The sequence below is a fragment of the Anolis carolinensis genome, chromosome 6, assembly GCF_035594765.1.
Source record: "Anolis carolinensis isolate JA03-04 chromosome 6, rAnoCar3.1.pri, whole genome shotgun sequence".
Taxonomy (NCBI): Eukaryota; Metazoa; Chordata; class Lepidosauria; order Squamata; family Dactyloidae; genus Anolis; species Anolis carolinensis.
In genome coordinates, this window is record NC_085846.1 from 17805969 (window position 1) to 17818368 (window position 12400).

Below are 12400 nucleotides of genomic sequence, written 5' to 3' on the forward strand. Positions count from 1 at the left end.
TGGGCAGTTCTCCAACTATGTACTGCCTTTCTTTCATATCTCTGGGAGTGCATTGCAAGGCCTTCTCCCTTTAGGTATCTTAGGCCCCTTCCTCACAGCTAAATGAAATCCCATATTATATGCTTTGAATTGGAATATATGGCAGTGTGGACTCAGATAACCCAGTTCAAAGGAGATATTGTAGGATTTTCTGCCTTGCTATTCTGAATTATATGGATGTGTGGAAGGGCCCTCGCTCTTTAATTTTGTTATCCAAACCGTATATTTTCAGACAACACAACACAAGGAGTTGGTAAAAGACATATTTTTATTATTGGCTAGTAGGTTGGCAGGAAGGAGAAAAAATAATACATCCTCTCCCTTCCAATTCACCAATCATCTTTGGACAAAAATAGAGGGCCAGAGCCAGAAATAGCCCTTGAAAATCTGATACAAAAGTATGCTGGGCGAGCAAGGTGGCAGAAAGAAGGGGATAAACAGAGGGTTTTGTGTGACTCTTAGAGCCCCATCAAGGCTCATATTTGAACCACCCTCCGCAACAGGAAAAGGAAAGACCCTGAAATGCCACTCCTGCAATCTGGCAGAGGCTTCTGCATGGGGAGGAAGAGGAGACAGGGAAGAAGAAGAAAATGACAGTATCTCCCCACCACTCCAACGAGGGCTCAAACTGAAGTGCAGACAAACCCAGCCTATGTGCAAAGGATCTTTTAAGACACTTATAAGGAAAACCGGGATTAGAAAAGAAAAGAAAAACTATTCTGATTAAGGGGGCCATCAGCAACCAGGGTTGGTAGAGTAGGGAGCACACAAAGGGGGATGTAGTGAGGTTTTTGTCAGTAACTCTCTGTAGTGTGTTGTTTTACTTTTCCTCATTTAAACGTATGGATGTCAGTACCCCCTTGCAGAACAGCTATCGTCCCTCCTAGTTATCCAACATAAAGGATAATGTAGGACAGGTTTTCTGAGTTGGAGACAGAAGGGGGTTTATGAGACCTTCCAGCCCAACTGTAGTGTGAGATTGAGGTGATCGCTGTAAGTTAAAGTTTATGGGAGCTCAAGCTTGGAGGGAAGATTTGGACTGTATGGCTTGAGGGGAGCTTCCAACCCTGTCCACCGGATTTTGAGGGGAGTGGGGGAGAAGGGGACCAACTGGGGAGGGGGAGGCACAGGGACCCCCAGATCTATCAGTATTTCCGCTGCAGCTTCTGGAAGTCGCTCGTGTTGAGCCGTGGCCGAGGCAGGTCCCCAAACATCTCTGTGCCATCTGAGACCCGCAGCACCAGTGCCCGCATGCTGGCAGCAATCTTCTCAAGATCAGGAGATGAATGCTGCAAAAAGGGAAGTAAAATGAGAGGCGGAGGACTTTCCCCCCTTATTTCCCACATATTCTGCCCTTGATAGTTCTTAACTTCACTTACCATGCAAAAAGGGCTTTTTTTTTTACTACCCTCCCCAGTCAACAAAGATAACTCTCCCAACCTTGGGCCTTCACTTCCCATTTCTCATAGGCATTATTCCTTTAAAAGCATTTTATATGTTTCTCCTCTTTTCAAAATATCCAACATAATGAAAGCTGATTTCTGTCCAAAATACACACCAAGCTATTCTGTACCATTTATTCTGCTGGTACTGGAGAAAATGAAAAGGCAATAGCCAACCACAAAACACCTGAATCCGCAATAGCTATTAGTCATATGAATTCAAGGCTAACTGCAGTCATAGTACATCTTAAAAACCTTTTTAAAAAAAGGATTCCAGCCCCCACTTATCTGTTGGTTTAGGAACCAGAACATTGTCAGAAAGTAGAATTGGTTGAGAACTGAACCCAGGTTATTTTAGCTCGCAAATGCCACTGAAAAATATGAAACCTGTATAGCTAGGTTTTTAAGGTTGCATGATCGCTCTGAAGGCAAGGTTGTAAAAGATACTATATGATTACAACTTTGAAATACCTCAGCATTCATGGCCAGTACCCCCTCCTACTCACCTTGCTGGTCTCTTCATCTGAAGATCGCAGCTCTTGCCGCTGTTCCTTGAAGCCCCAGATGGGCACTGATACTGGCAGAGATTTGGCATATTGATGGCTGAGTGTTGGAGGGGCCACCTGCCCCGGAGCCTCTTCGCTAAGACTCCCATCTAGAAGAAAGGCCAGGGTGGGTAGAGTGGGCGCAGAAGAAGCAGCAGAAAGAGGAAGTCAGCAAGCCTTGTCATCTCACACTATACTGGGTGGTGTCCTAGCTTAACTATTGTAAAAAGTTTCACCATATTCTCAAAAGACGTTGGGAACTACAACAATATCAGCTAGTTCTCTTAACTTGACTTTTATATCTGAGTTTGTTTGCCTTTCTGAGAACTAGTTATTTTTCAGTTATTTCCCCTGGCCACCACTTACCATCAGTGCTCTCCAAATCTGAGTCAAAGAAGGGTTCGTAGTCCTGCGTTGGGGAATCCTCATCCATCACAAACAGACCTGGAAGTGGAGTTTGGATGGAAATACAGGAGGGGGAGAGAAAGAGAGTTTTCAAAACAGAATTACAGTTGTTGTTTTCCATAACGTGATCCCATAAAGAAAGGCAAGATGGAGCATCTCTGAATCAAATATGCACATGTCTTTGGATTGGGGCATGGCTCTTTATACCAGAATCCCTCATCAAAGATTTCACACATTCGTAAAGATGCAAGGTGTTTAATGGACCATTATGTCCAAATCCCTGCTGAATTCAGTATCTTCAACTAGGGCATTTCCTCCAGGTAGCTGTCCAGCCTCTATTTTTGAAGATATTAGAGCAGGAGACCCAGCACTTCCTTTAGGTAAGTTGTTCCACTGCTGAACTACTCTGACAAATCAAGTAGTTCCTTCTAATGTTCTAATGTTTGAGCCAAGGTGAGGAACTTTTTGCTTTTCTATCTCACCTTTCTCCTAGTAAAGGACCCATTCCTCATGATTTCTAGATCAACATACAATTCTAACATGGGTTGGTACATATAACAGCTGGAAAACAACTGTTACCTAGGTTTTGTTTGATTTTGCCTCTTTGCAATAGATCTATTAGATCAGTGTGGTCCGGGGTGCAGGCCGCATGCAGCCCACCAACTCATTTTTGTTGGCCCTTACTCTTCTTAATGGAAAAATATTTTAACACTTGGAAAAAATAATTTACCCTTCTTATTGCTTTACGTTTTTAAGAAACGGCTATATAACGGCCATATTGAAGCCTCACAATCCCATACTAAAGTTTGATTGGCCCTCAAGTAACTAAAGGTTGGATCACACTGTATTAGATTGTCAGCTATCACACACATGAACAGTAAACTCAACTCAGAGTCTCGGTTGCTCAGCATTGCCATCATCCACACAGGGTTGGCAGAAATATCACAAGAAACCTGACAGGTCAATATGTATGGCTGCTACGTTTCTCTTATTACAGTCTGAGCTTCCATCATCCACACTTCTGAAATTCAAAATACTCTGGAATCCAAAATTATCCACATGGGTGGCTTTGCTTTCTGATGGTTTAGTATACACAAATGTTTGATGCACAAAATTATTTAAAATGTTGTATGAAATTACCTTCTGGTTATATTTATAAGGTATATATTTTGACCATTCCTTATGGCTGTTTGCAAAACCTGGCAACATAATCATCACGTGAATAGGATGTTAGACTAGATGGCCCTTTTATCATATTCAGCAGGCCACTTATGTTCTAACTTACTTCACAGGCAGATTAGATGACAAGTTAGTTCAGATATGGAACAGCCTTCTCTAAGCTAACAACCTCCAGATATCTAGGACTATAGCTTTCATTAATTAAAGTTGCCAAGGAGGGATAATGAGGACAGTAGTCCAAAGGAGCTTGAGAGTACCAAGTTGGACGAGACTCATCTAAGAGCATTTTATTCAATATAAGGGGATGAGTCCAACAGATACAGACCAACATGGACTTTCTAGCTCAAAATGGGACTCCAAGTGACTTGGGCCAATGAACTTTACTGGGTTCCATATTAACCACAGACTTCACAGAGACCCACAATCTTGGCAAGTCTCAGCATCAACTCCCTAACCCCAGTGGCTAAAAATACCTATGCTCTTCTCTAGTTCAGACTCACTCGGGAGTATCATGTTCATTCAGCCAATTGACAAACAAGGGAGAGGGGGGCTCACAAGGCAGCAGGAAAAGCCAAAAGATCAGTAGGCAAGATGCAGAGCTTGGGAAAGTATCTTTTTGCACTAACCCCAGAAACCCTCTTGCTGGGGATAATGGGAATTGTAGTCCAAAACAGTAACTTTGGAAAAACTACACATGTGGACACACAGAGACCTGGTTGTTTGAGATTGCTTTATAGCAATGATATAAGTTACTAAAAACCCTGGTATCTTATTCCCCCCACCAAGTCACATACGTTATTGTTGTTGTGTGCCTTCAAGTGGTTTATGACCTATGGCAACCCTAAGACAAACCTATCACAGGATTTTCTTGGCAAGATTTGTTCAGAAGAGGTTTGTCACTACCTTCCTCTGAGGGATAAAAAAAGGCAAAATATAAATACAGTATATTTTGCTCAGTAATTTTGTTCATCTAAAAGTAGCAATGCTTTAGAGAAAGATGAGAAGGATTTGGGATGAATAACTAGCTTGTGAGAATAATAGACCTACAAATTTTATGAGATCATGCTCTCTTTCTAAGCATTGTAGTGCTCATGAAGCACCTAAGAGCATAACAACTTCATGTTCACCGCAACTCATAGAATCATAGAATCATAGAATAGTAGAGTTGGAAGAGACCACATGGGCCATCTAGTCCAACCCCCTGCTAAGAAGCAGGAAATCGCATTCAAAGCACCTTTGGCTGTTCCCTAACATCTCAAACCCAGGGCTTGAGAATCCAGAACTTGGAAATAATAGCATTCCCTGTTACTTTTGGGGATATTAAATATAATTATTCTGTAAAATAGTGTTACAGCTAATGTAGCTACTGATTTTGTATAATAAATAATTAGTCTTCATTACTTTTTAAATGCCTTTTGAGGTCACGGGGGATTTGGGATCAATTCCAGGTTGCTTCTTTATACTACTCATTAAAATAAACAAGCTTTTAAATGAATAGGACCAGATATGATCAATGGCTCAATTGATGCAATTGCTCTTGATTCATCAATGGCTAGGGGTCTAATGCTGAAGGGAAAAGGGTATATCTTGCTTCTTCTTTCCCAATCATTTCCTGAATCTCCAGATGTTTCTGTTATTATCCAATCCACTATTACCCGAATAGCAGAATAAAATGCACAGGCTCAAGCTGCTAGTGTCACTAAAGGGCTGAGCTGAAAATAGTTCACTTATGAAGACTTCGTACTACAATCTTTGTATTATTTTAATTATTTAATTTCAATGCCATTATGCCTAGAACAGTCCATGCACGTGCCAAAAGGGGGACCCTGTTTTTTGAACTGCTCCGTGGTGCTAGTCACTTTACTCCAGAGACTTCTCTCTGTCCTACCACCCTTTCAGGCCCTTTCTACACTGCCATATAATTCAGATTATCCACATTATCTGCATTGAACTGGATTATATGAGTTTACACTGCCATATAATCCAGTTCAAAGCAGATAATCTGGATCTGATGTAGCAATATAGAAGGGGCCTCAAACTCTTTTGGTGGGAACCAGGGAGAGGGCTTGTTCGGTCACTGCTCTCCCAAGAGAGACCAGAATGGCCCCATTCCTGCTTGCCTTTAACAGGAAGGAGAAAACAATCCTCTGCCATTGGTCATTTATCAACTGATGGAAGGAGAGCTACTGGGGACAGTGCCATGTAATTTTATTGCATGTAATAGTTTAATGTTTAATGGCTTTAATAACACAAAAGTTCTTAAAGTAAAATGTAAATGCATTTACACTGATTTTACTTGAATTGTTTTATATTAATTGTTACCTGGCCTAAGTGGGATAAAAATAAACAATAAATAAAATAAATAATCTAACTCTCAGTTAACGCTTAATAATTACACTTTTTTAAAGACTCTGAAGAAACCACCTGTATTGCTTCAGCAGATACAGATTTCCCCCAAACTACTATAAAATGCCCCATTAGCAACAGCAAACACAGGTCTTCAAGGGCTTCCTTCTATCATGCATACTTTCAGAAATGATACATGTCCACCATTTTATTTTACTGTTGAACCTTTGGCATGCTCCTTAAGCCAGGTTTTTCAGAAAAACCTTGGGGATGATTTGCAGTGTCCGAAAACTCTGGCTAGTGTAGTTTGTTTTGCCTTGCATTTGTGCTTCAGCTTTGTTGATTAAAAAGTAAGCTATGTTGAGGCACAACATTATGAAGATCATTTGATGGAAATGTGGCCTATATATGTGAAGCTTCGTTTCAAAAGGTACCAAACCCATCTGAACAAATTTTACAGGAATTAACAACAACAAGAAACATGCTGCGGATATGCATGCTTTTGCTTTTAAATGCAGTTTTCCAGGCCCTGAACTAGTGATGTTGATAGTTTTGATCTGTGTATAACAGGCATGGGCAAGCTTTGGTCCTCCAGGTGTTTTGTACATCAGCTCCCACAGGGAGTTGAAGTCCAAAACTCCTGGAGGGCCAAAGTCTGCCCATGCCTGGTGTATAATATTCTACTCCTAGCCAACAATGAGCTGCCACCTATAACTCAGTTATTTTTTTATTATTAGTTGGTACCTTTTGGAAACAAACTCCACATATGTTTTTAAAAAGAATCCCAGACTTACCTGTGGTGTCACTAGGATGGTCTCTCCCACCTGGCTGCTCCAACTCAGTCAACGTGTTCCTGTCTCCTTCATCATCATCATCTTCAGGTTCCTGGCCTCCAGAGGCCTGTGGCAAGGGCCCCTGGGGCGTGGGTGTCCGGTGTGGGGCAGGCTCCTCTGGAGCATAGCTCGGGGGCAAGCTCCTGGAATAGGAGTCATGGTTGGGAGGTGGGCGAGGGGTGGAAGGAGGGCGGGCCGCATAGGTGAAGGCGGTGGTCTTGTGAACCACCGCAATATCTTCGAGGTAGCGTTGGACAGCGTCCGCCAGAGCACCACTTCCATGCTGGACGTAGCTGAAGCCAGTTGGGGGCGGTGCCCGGAAGGCAGTGAGCAGCACAATCTCGTTTCCTGTCTGACGCCGGTACTGTTCTGCTGAGGCAACCAAGGCCGCCCAACTCTCCTTGTGGTTATCTGCCATGTCTGCCATCCTGGAGAGGGAAAAGCATCAACTTTAGGATTATCACACAAGCAAAAAATGTTAATGCCAGGCATGGGCAAACTTTAGCCCTCCAGGTGTTTCAGACTTTAACTCCCACAACAGCCAGCAGGCTGTTAGGTATTGTGGGAGTTGAAGTCCAAAACACCTGGAGGGCTAAAGTTTGCCCATGCCTGGCATTAACATTCTATCACACATTTTTACAAAATCTTAGCCAATCCCTTTTTATGAAGTTGAGTTGACTTGAAATATTTAATTGTCTGTACTTGGTAAAAAGAGACTTGATTTTAGGTTACTCACATTTACTAAATTTGAGTAAATGTGGCATGTTGCTGTTGTGTGCCTTCAAGCTGTTTTTGACTTATAATGTCCCCATCACTGTTTTTTTTTTTTTTTGCAAGATTAATTTCAAAGAGATTTGCCATTGCTTCCTCTGAGGCTGAGAGAACGTGATGTGCCCGAAGTCCAACAATAAGTTTCATGGCTCAGTGAGGATTCAAACCTTGATCTTAAAAACTGTAGTTCAATGTTCAAACTATATCCCCTACATTAGCTCTCAAAACACAAATTATTATACAATACAGATATCAGAATGGTTGCTTCCAGGATTACAGCTTCCAGAATCCCTCAACAGCTGCTTATATTGTCTGAAGATCATGGAAGTCTCAGTCGAAAGTAGTGGTTTTCAACCCATGGGTCCCTAGATGTTTTCACCTTCAACTCCTAGAAATCCTAACAGCTGGTAAACTGGCTGGGATTTCTGGAAGTTGTAGGCCAAAATACCTGGGGATCCACAAGTTGAGAACTACTGGTTTAAAAAACAACTTTCATGCAATGCCTCTTTTCACAAAATGTGTTACCCTCATTTTATCTAAGTCTTTATATTAAGATAATTACTGTATGATTTAAAAAAGAGCTTTTCTTAAAATTCAAAGGATTATTTCTTCAATATTTTTGTCAGTTGCTTACATTTTGGTTACCTGAGAGTCTACTGTAATAATAAAGAAGTTACAGAATCATTTAGGAGCTAAATAGTTTCAGCTGAATCAACAAACCAAGATAGGGAAACAATCCTCAGTACAGTGTAATATCAAACTTCATTGACTAGTGCAGGCGTAGGCACACTTCAGCCCTCCACGTGTTTTGGACTTCAATTCCCAGAAGTCCTAACAATTGTGGGAGTTGAAGTCCAAAACACCTGGAGGACAGAAATTTGCCCGGAGGGAAAGAGACCAAGAGTCTTGGATTTTGTAGAGGAAAATTTGTTAATACAGTAGAGACTCACTAATCCAAGCTTTGCTTATCGAAGCCTCTGGATAATCCAAGCCATTTTTGTTGTCAATGTTTTCAATATATCGTGATATTTTGGTGCTAAATTCGTAAATACAGTAATTACAACATAACTGCGTATTGAACTACTTTTTCTGTCGAATTTGTTGTATAACATGAAGTTTTGGTGCTTAATTTGTAAAATCATAACCTAATTTGATGTTTAATAGGCTTTTCCTTAATCCCTCCTTATTATCCAAGATATCCGCTTATCCAAGCTTCTGCCGGCCCGTTTAGCTTGGATAAGTGAGACTCTACTGTAAATCAGAATGGCTGGGCTCTGTGTACAGTTTGACCTGACCCCATTTTAACTGCCATGGGCTCAATGCTGTTGGATTGTGGGAGTCGTAGTTCAGCCAAAGAGCGCTGGCACCTCACCAAACTACAAATCTCATGACTCCATAGCATTGAGCCACAGCTGTTTAAAGTGATATGAAACTAGGTTATTTCTACAGGAAAGGGCAGCAGCCACAAACTGTGGAAAGGTAGAAACCAGGAGACCTGAGTCCTCTTAGCCTTGTATGATTGTGTTGTTTTGTAATGTTCATAAGCCTCTTTGTGTCTTGAGTAAAGATAAAAGTGAGAAACCAGGACATCTGGGCCCTCTTAGCCTTGCGTGGTTGTGTTGTTTTCTTGTGTTGCTTTGTGTCTTGACTAGAGGGATAAAAGTGGGTTGCAAATAATAAAAATAATATATAGTAATAGAAACCAGTGCACCTAGACCCTCTTAGCCTTGCATGGTTGCGTTGTTTTCTTCTTGTTGTTCTGCAATTGTCAAAAGCCACTTTGTATCTTAACTAGAGAGATAAAAGTGGGTTGCAAATAATAATATAATAGAAACCAAGAAACCCAGGCCCTCTTAGCCTTGCATGGTTGCATTCTTTTGTTGTTGCTGTTGTTGTTTTGCAAATGTCGCAAGCAGCTTTGTGTCTTGACTAGAGATAAAACTGGGGTGTAAATGATAATAATAGTAGTAATAATAATAATAATATAGTAGCAGAAACCAGTGCACCTGGGCCCTCTCAGCCTAGCATGTTTTCTTGTTGCTGTCAAAAAGTGGGATAATTATAATATATAATAATAATAGAAACCAGGACACCTGGGTTTTCTCAGCCTTGCAGGTTGTGTTGTTTTGTTGCTATTGTTTTACAATTGGAGTAAGCAGCTTTGTGTCTTGACTATAGATAGAAGTAAAATGCAAATATATATACACATACACACCAGAAACCAGAACACCTGGGCCCTCTTAGCCTTGCATGGTTGTATTGTTTTGTTGTTGTTGTTTTGTAAATGTCGTAAACAGCTTTGTGTCTACACTAGAGATATAAAAGTGGGATGCAAATAACAACATATTAACAACAATAATAAAAGGTACGACAACAGGAGAAGGGGAGAAAGTTTAAGGCTTTAGGAAACACTCCAAAGAAGGCCTCCATCATAAATGGGGCCCAATGTTTTGGGGAAACATTGGCCCCCATTTCAATAAGGAAAGCAAACAGGACCCAGGGCTCATAGGTTCCCTCAAATAATGACATACATTCATGGGAAATGGGTACAAAATACCTATTTTTGCCAGGCAAAGCAAGCTGGGTGAAGGACGCAATGCTACTCAACGCAAATCATGAGGGAAAGACATCAATGGCCCCACAGCCTTCCCCTTCCCATTGATTACCTTCCTCAGCCTTTGGAATCTCCTTCCGAGCTTCACCACCGGAGTCTCCCCCGCCTCCCCTTTCGGGGCAACTAGGCCAAACCCTGACCTCTCACCTTTAGCCCTCCCCAGGACACCCAACTCCCCCCTCCTCTTTAAACAACAACCGCCTCCTCCTCCTCCTCCTCCCCCTCCCTTCCCCACCCCCTCGGCTCCGCCTCTTCCGGTTGCCCTCAGAAGACATGGAAGCAGCGCCCACGCCATGCCCTTTCCAAAGATGGCGGAGGGACAGGAAGCGCTAGCTAGAGAAAGGAGAGCGTGAAGGTTTTTCTGCCCAAATCAAAGATGGACTGAGAAGGTGACGTAGGAAAAGGAGGCGGAGTCATAGGAAGGAATAGAGGAGGGAGGTTTATTTACAGCGTTTCGTGTCAAAAGCATTGCATAAATAAACAAGTATTAGAATATTACAATATTATTATATATTATTACTAGCTGTGCCCGGCCACACGTTGCTGTGGCAGTGTTGGTGAGAACTTGTTGAGGTAGTGGTGGTATTGAATGTCTGTTGTATGGTTGTCTTTATGTTTAGTATGCATTTGGTTGTTTGTGTACTGTGAAAGTGGTGAGGGTAGAGGGGGTCTAGGTCCCTGTGTAGTATTGTATAGTATTTATACGTTGTCCATGTGTTGTGAATGCTTAGATTGTGTCCTGCTGCATAGTAGAAAGGGTTGGGCTGGATGGCCCTTAGGGGTCTCTCCAAACTCTTGGAGTCTATGCTTCTATTATTATTATTATTATCATCAACAACAACATCTTCATCATCATTATTATGTAGAGGCTGGATGGCCATCTGTCAGGAGTGCTTGGATTGTGTCCTCCTGCATGGTAGAAGGAAGTTGATCTGGATGATCCTTAGGGTCACTCCAAACCTTAGGATTGTATGATGATGTTATTATTATTAGTATTAGTATTGAGAGGCTGGGTGGCCATCTGTTGGGAGTGCTTGGATTGTGTCCTGCATGGCAGAATTGGGTTGGACTGGATGGCCTTTAGGGGGTCTCCTAACTGTGTGATGCTATGATTCGATGTGTATTATTATTGTGCAGATATTGGATGGCCATCTGTCAGGAGTGGTTGGATTGTGTCCTCCTGCATGATATAAGGAAATTGATCTGGATGATCCTTAGGGGTATCTGCTAAACTTAGGATTGTATGATATTATTATTATTATTATTATTATTATTATTATTATTGAGAGGCTGGCTGGCCATCTCTTGGGAGTACTTGGATTGTATCGTCCAATGGCAGAGTTGGGTTGGACTGGATGGCCTTTAGGGGTCTCTCCTAACTGTCTGATTCTATGATTCAATTTGTATTATTACTGTGCAGATCTTGGATGGCCATCTGTCAGGAGTGCTTGGTTTGTGTTGTGGTTATTATATGTGACATTGGGCTTGTTCCCCATGTGAGCTGCCCCGAGTCCTCCTGGGAGAGATGGGAGCGGGATATAAAAATAAAGTATTATTATTATTATTATTATTACTATTATTATTACAGTGCGGCTGTCTTGCGAGGGTTTTAAATAATGGTTTTAATATGAAGATAACTGATTTTAGTGATTATGTATATTTATACAGTAGAGTCTCACTAATCCAAGCCTCGCTTATCCAAGCCTCTGGATAATCCAAGCCATTTTTGTAGTCAATGTTTTCAATATATCGTGATATTTTGGTGCTAAATTCGTAAATACAGTAATTACAACATAACATGATTGCATATTGAACTACTTTTTCTGTCAAATTTGTTGTATAACATGAAGTTTTGGTGCTTAATTTATAAAATCATAACCTAATTTGATGTTTAATAGGCTTTTCCTTAATCCCTCCTTATCATCCAAGTTATTCGCTTATCCAAGCTTCTGCCGGCCCGTTTAGCTTGGATAAGTGAGACTCTACTGTAGTTTATTTTATGCTCTGGCATTGAATGTTTGCCGTATATATGTTGTGTTCCGCCCTCAGGAAAAAATAAATAATACACTCACTGTTGTCCGTTTTTGAGCTAAAATTATTTAGCCGCTTGTGTTGCCTCTATTTTATCCATTTTATACTTGTTTATTTATGGAATGCTTTTGACGTGAAATAAATAAAAGCAGGCGTAGGTTTGACACATCCTGTGATTATTCTACACGTTTCATT

The 12400-nt window shown here is 41.3% G+C and overlaps 1 protein-coding gene across 1 annotated transcript; it reads right to left on the bottom strand.

Annotated features, from left to right (window-relative positions):
• Nucleotides 1-289: 289 nt before the first annotated feature.
• akt1s1 (AKT1 substrate 1) lies at nt 290-10405 on the bottom strand. Its single transcript, XM_003230317.4, has 5 exons — nt 10227-10405; nt 6751-7217; nt 2393-2470; nt 1988-2136; nt 290-1328 (listed from the first exon to the last, which is right to left on the bottom strand). The coding sequence occupies exons 2-5, from the start codon at nt 7214-7216 to the stop codon at nt 1185-1187; spliced, it is 837 nt and encodes a 278-aa protein (XP_003230365.1). The 5' UTR covers nt 7217; nt 10227-10405; the 3' UTR covers nt 290-1184.
• Nucleotides 10406-12400: the final 1995 nt, after the last annotated feature.

What these genes read in the sequence shown, in the direction of transcription:
- akt1s1 (XM_003230317.4), bottom strand. Translation starts at nt 7,216, where the DNA reads ATGGCAGACATGGCAGATAACCACAAGGAGAGTTGGGCGGCCTTGGTT. An exon ending in AGATTTGGAGAGCACTGATG is followed by an intron (nt 2,137 to 2,392) that starts GTAAGTGGTGGC and finishes CCTTTCTTCTAG; the next exon opens with ATGGGAGTCTTAGCGAAGAG. An exon ending in CAGATGAAGAGACCAGCAAG is followed by an intron (nt 1,329 to 1,987) that starts GTGAGTAGGAGG and finishes CCCTTTTTGCAG; the next exon opens with CATTCATCTCCTGATCTTGA.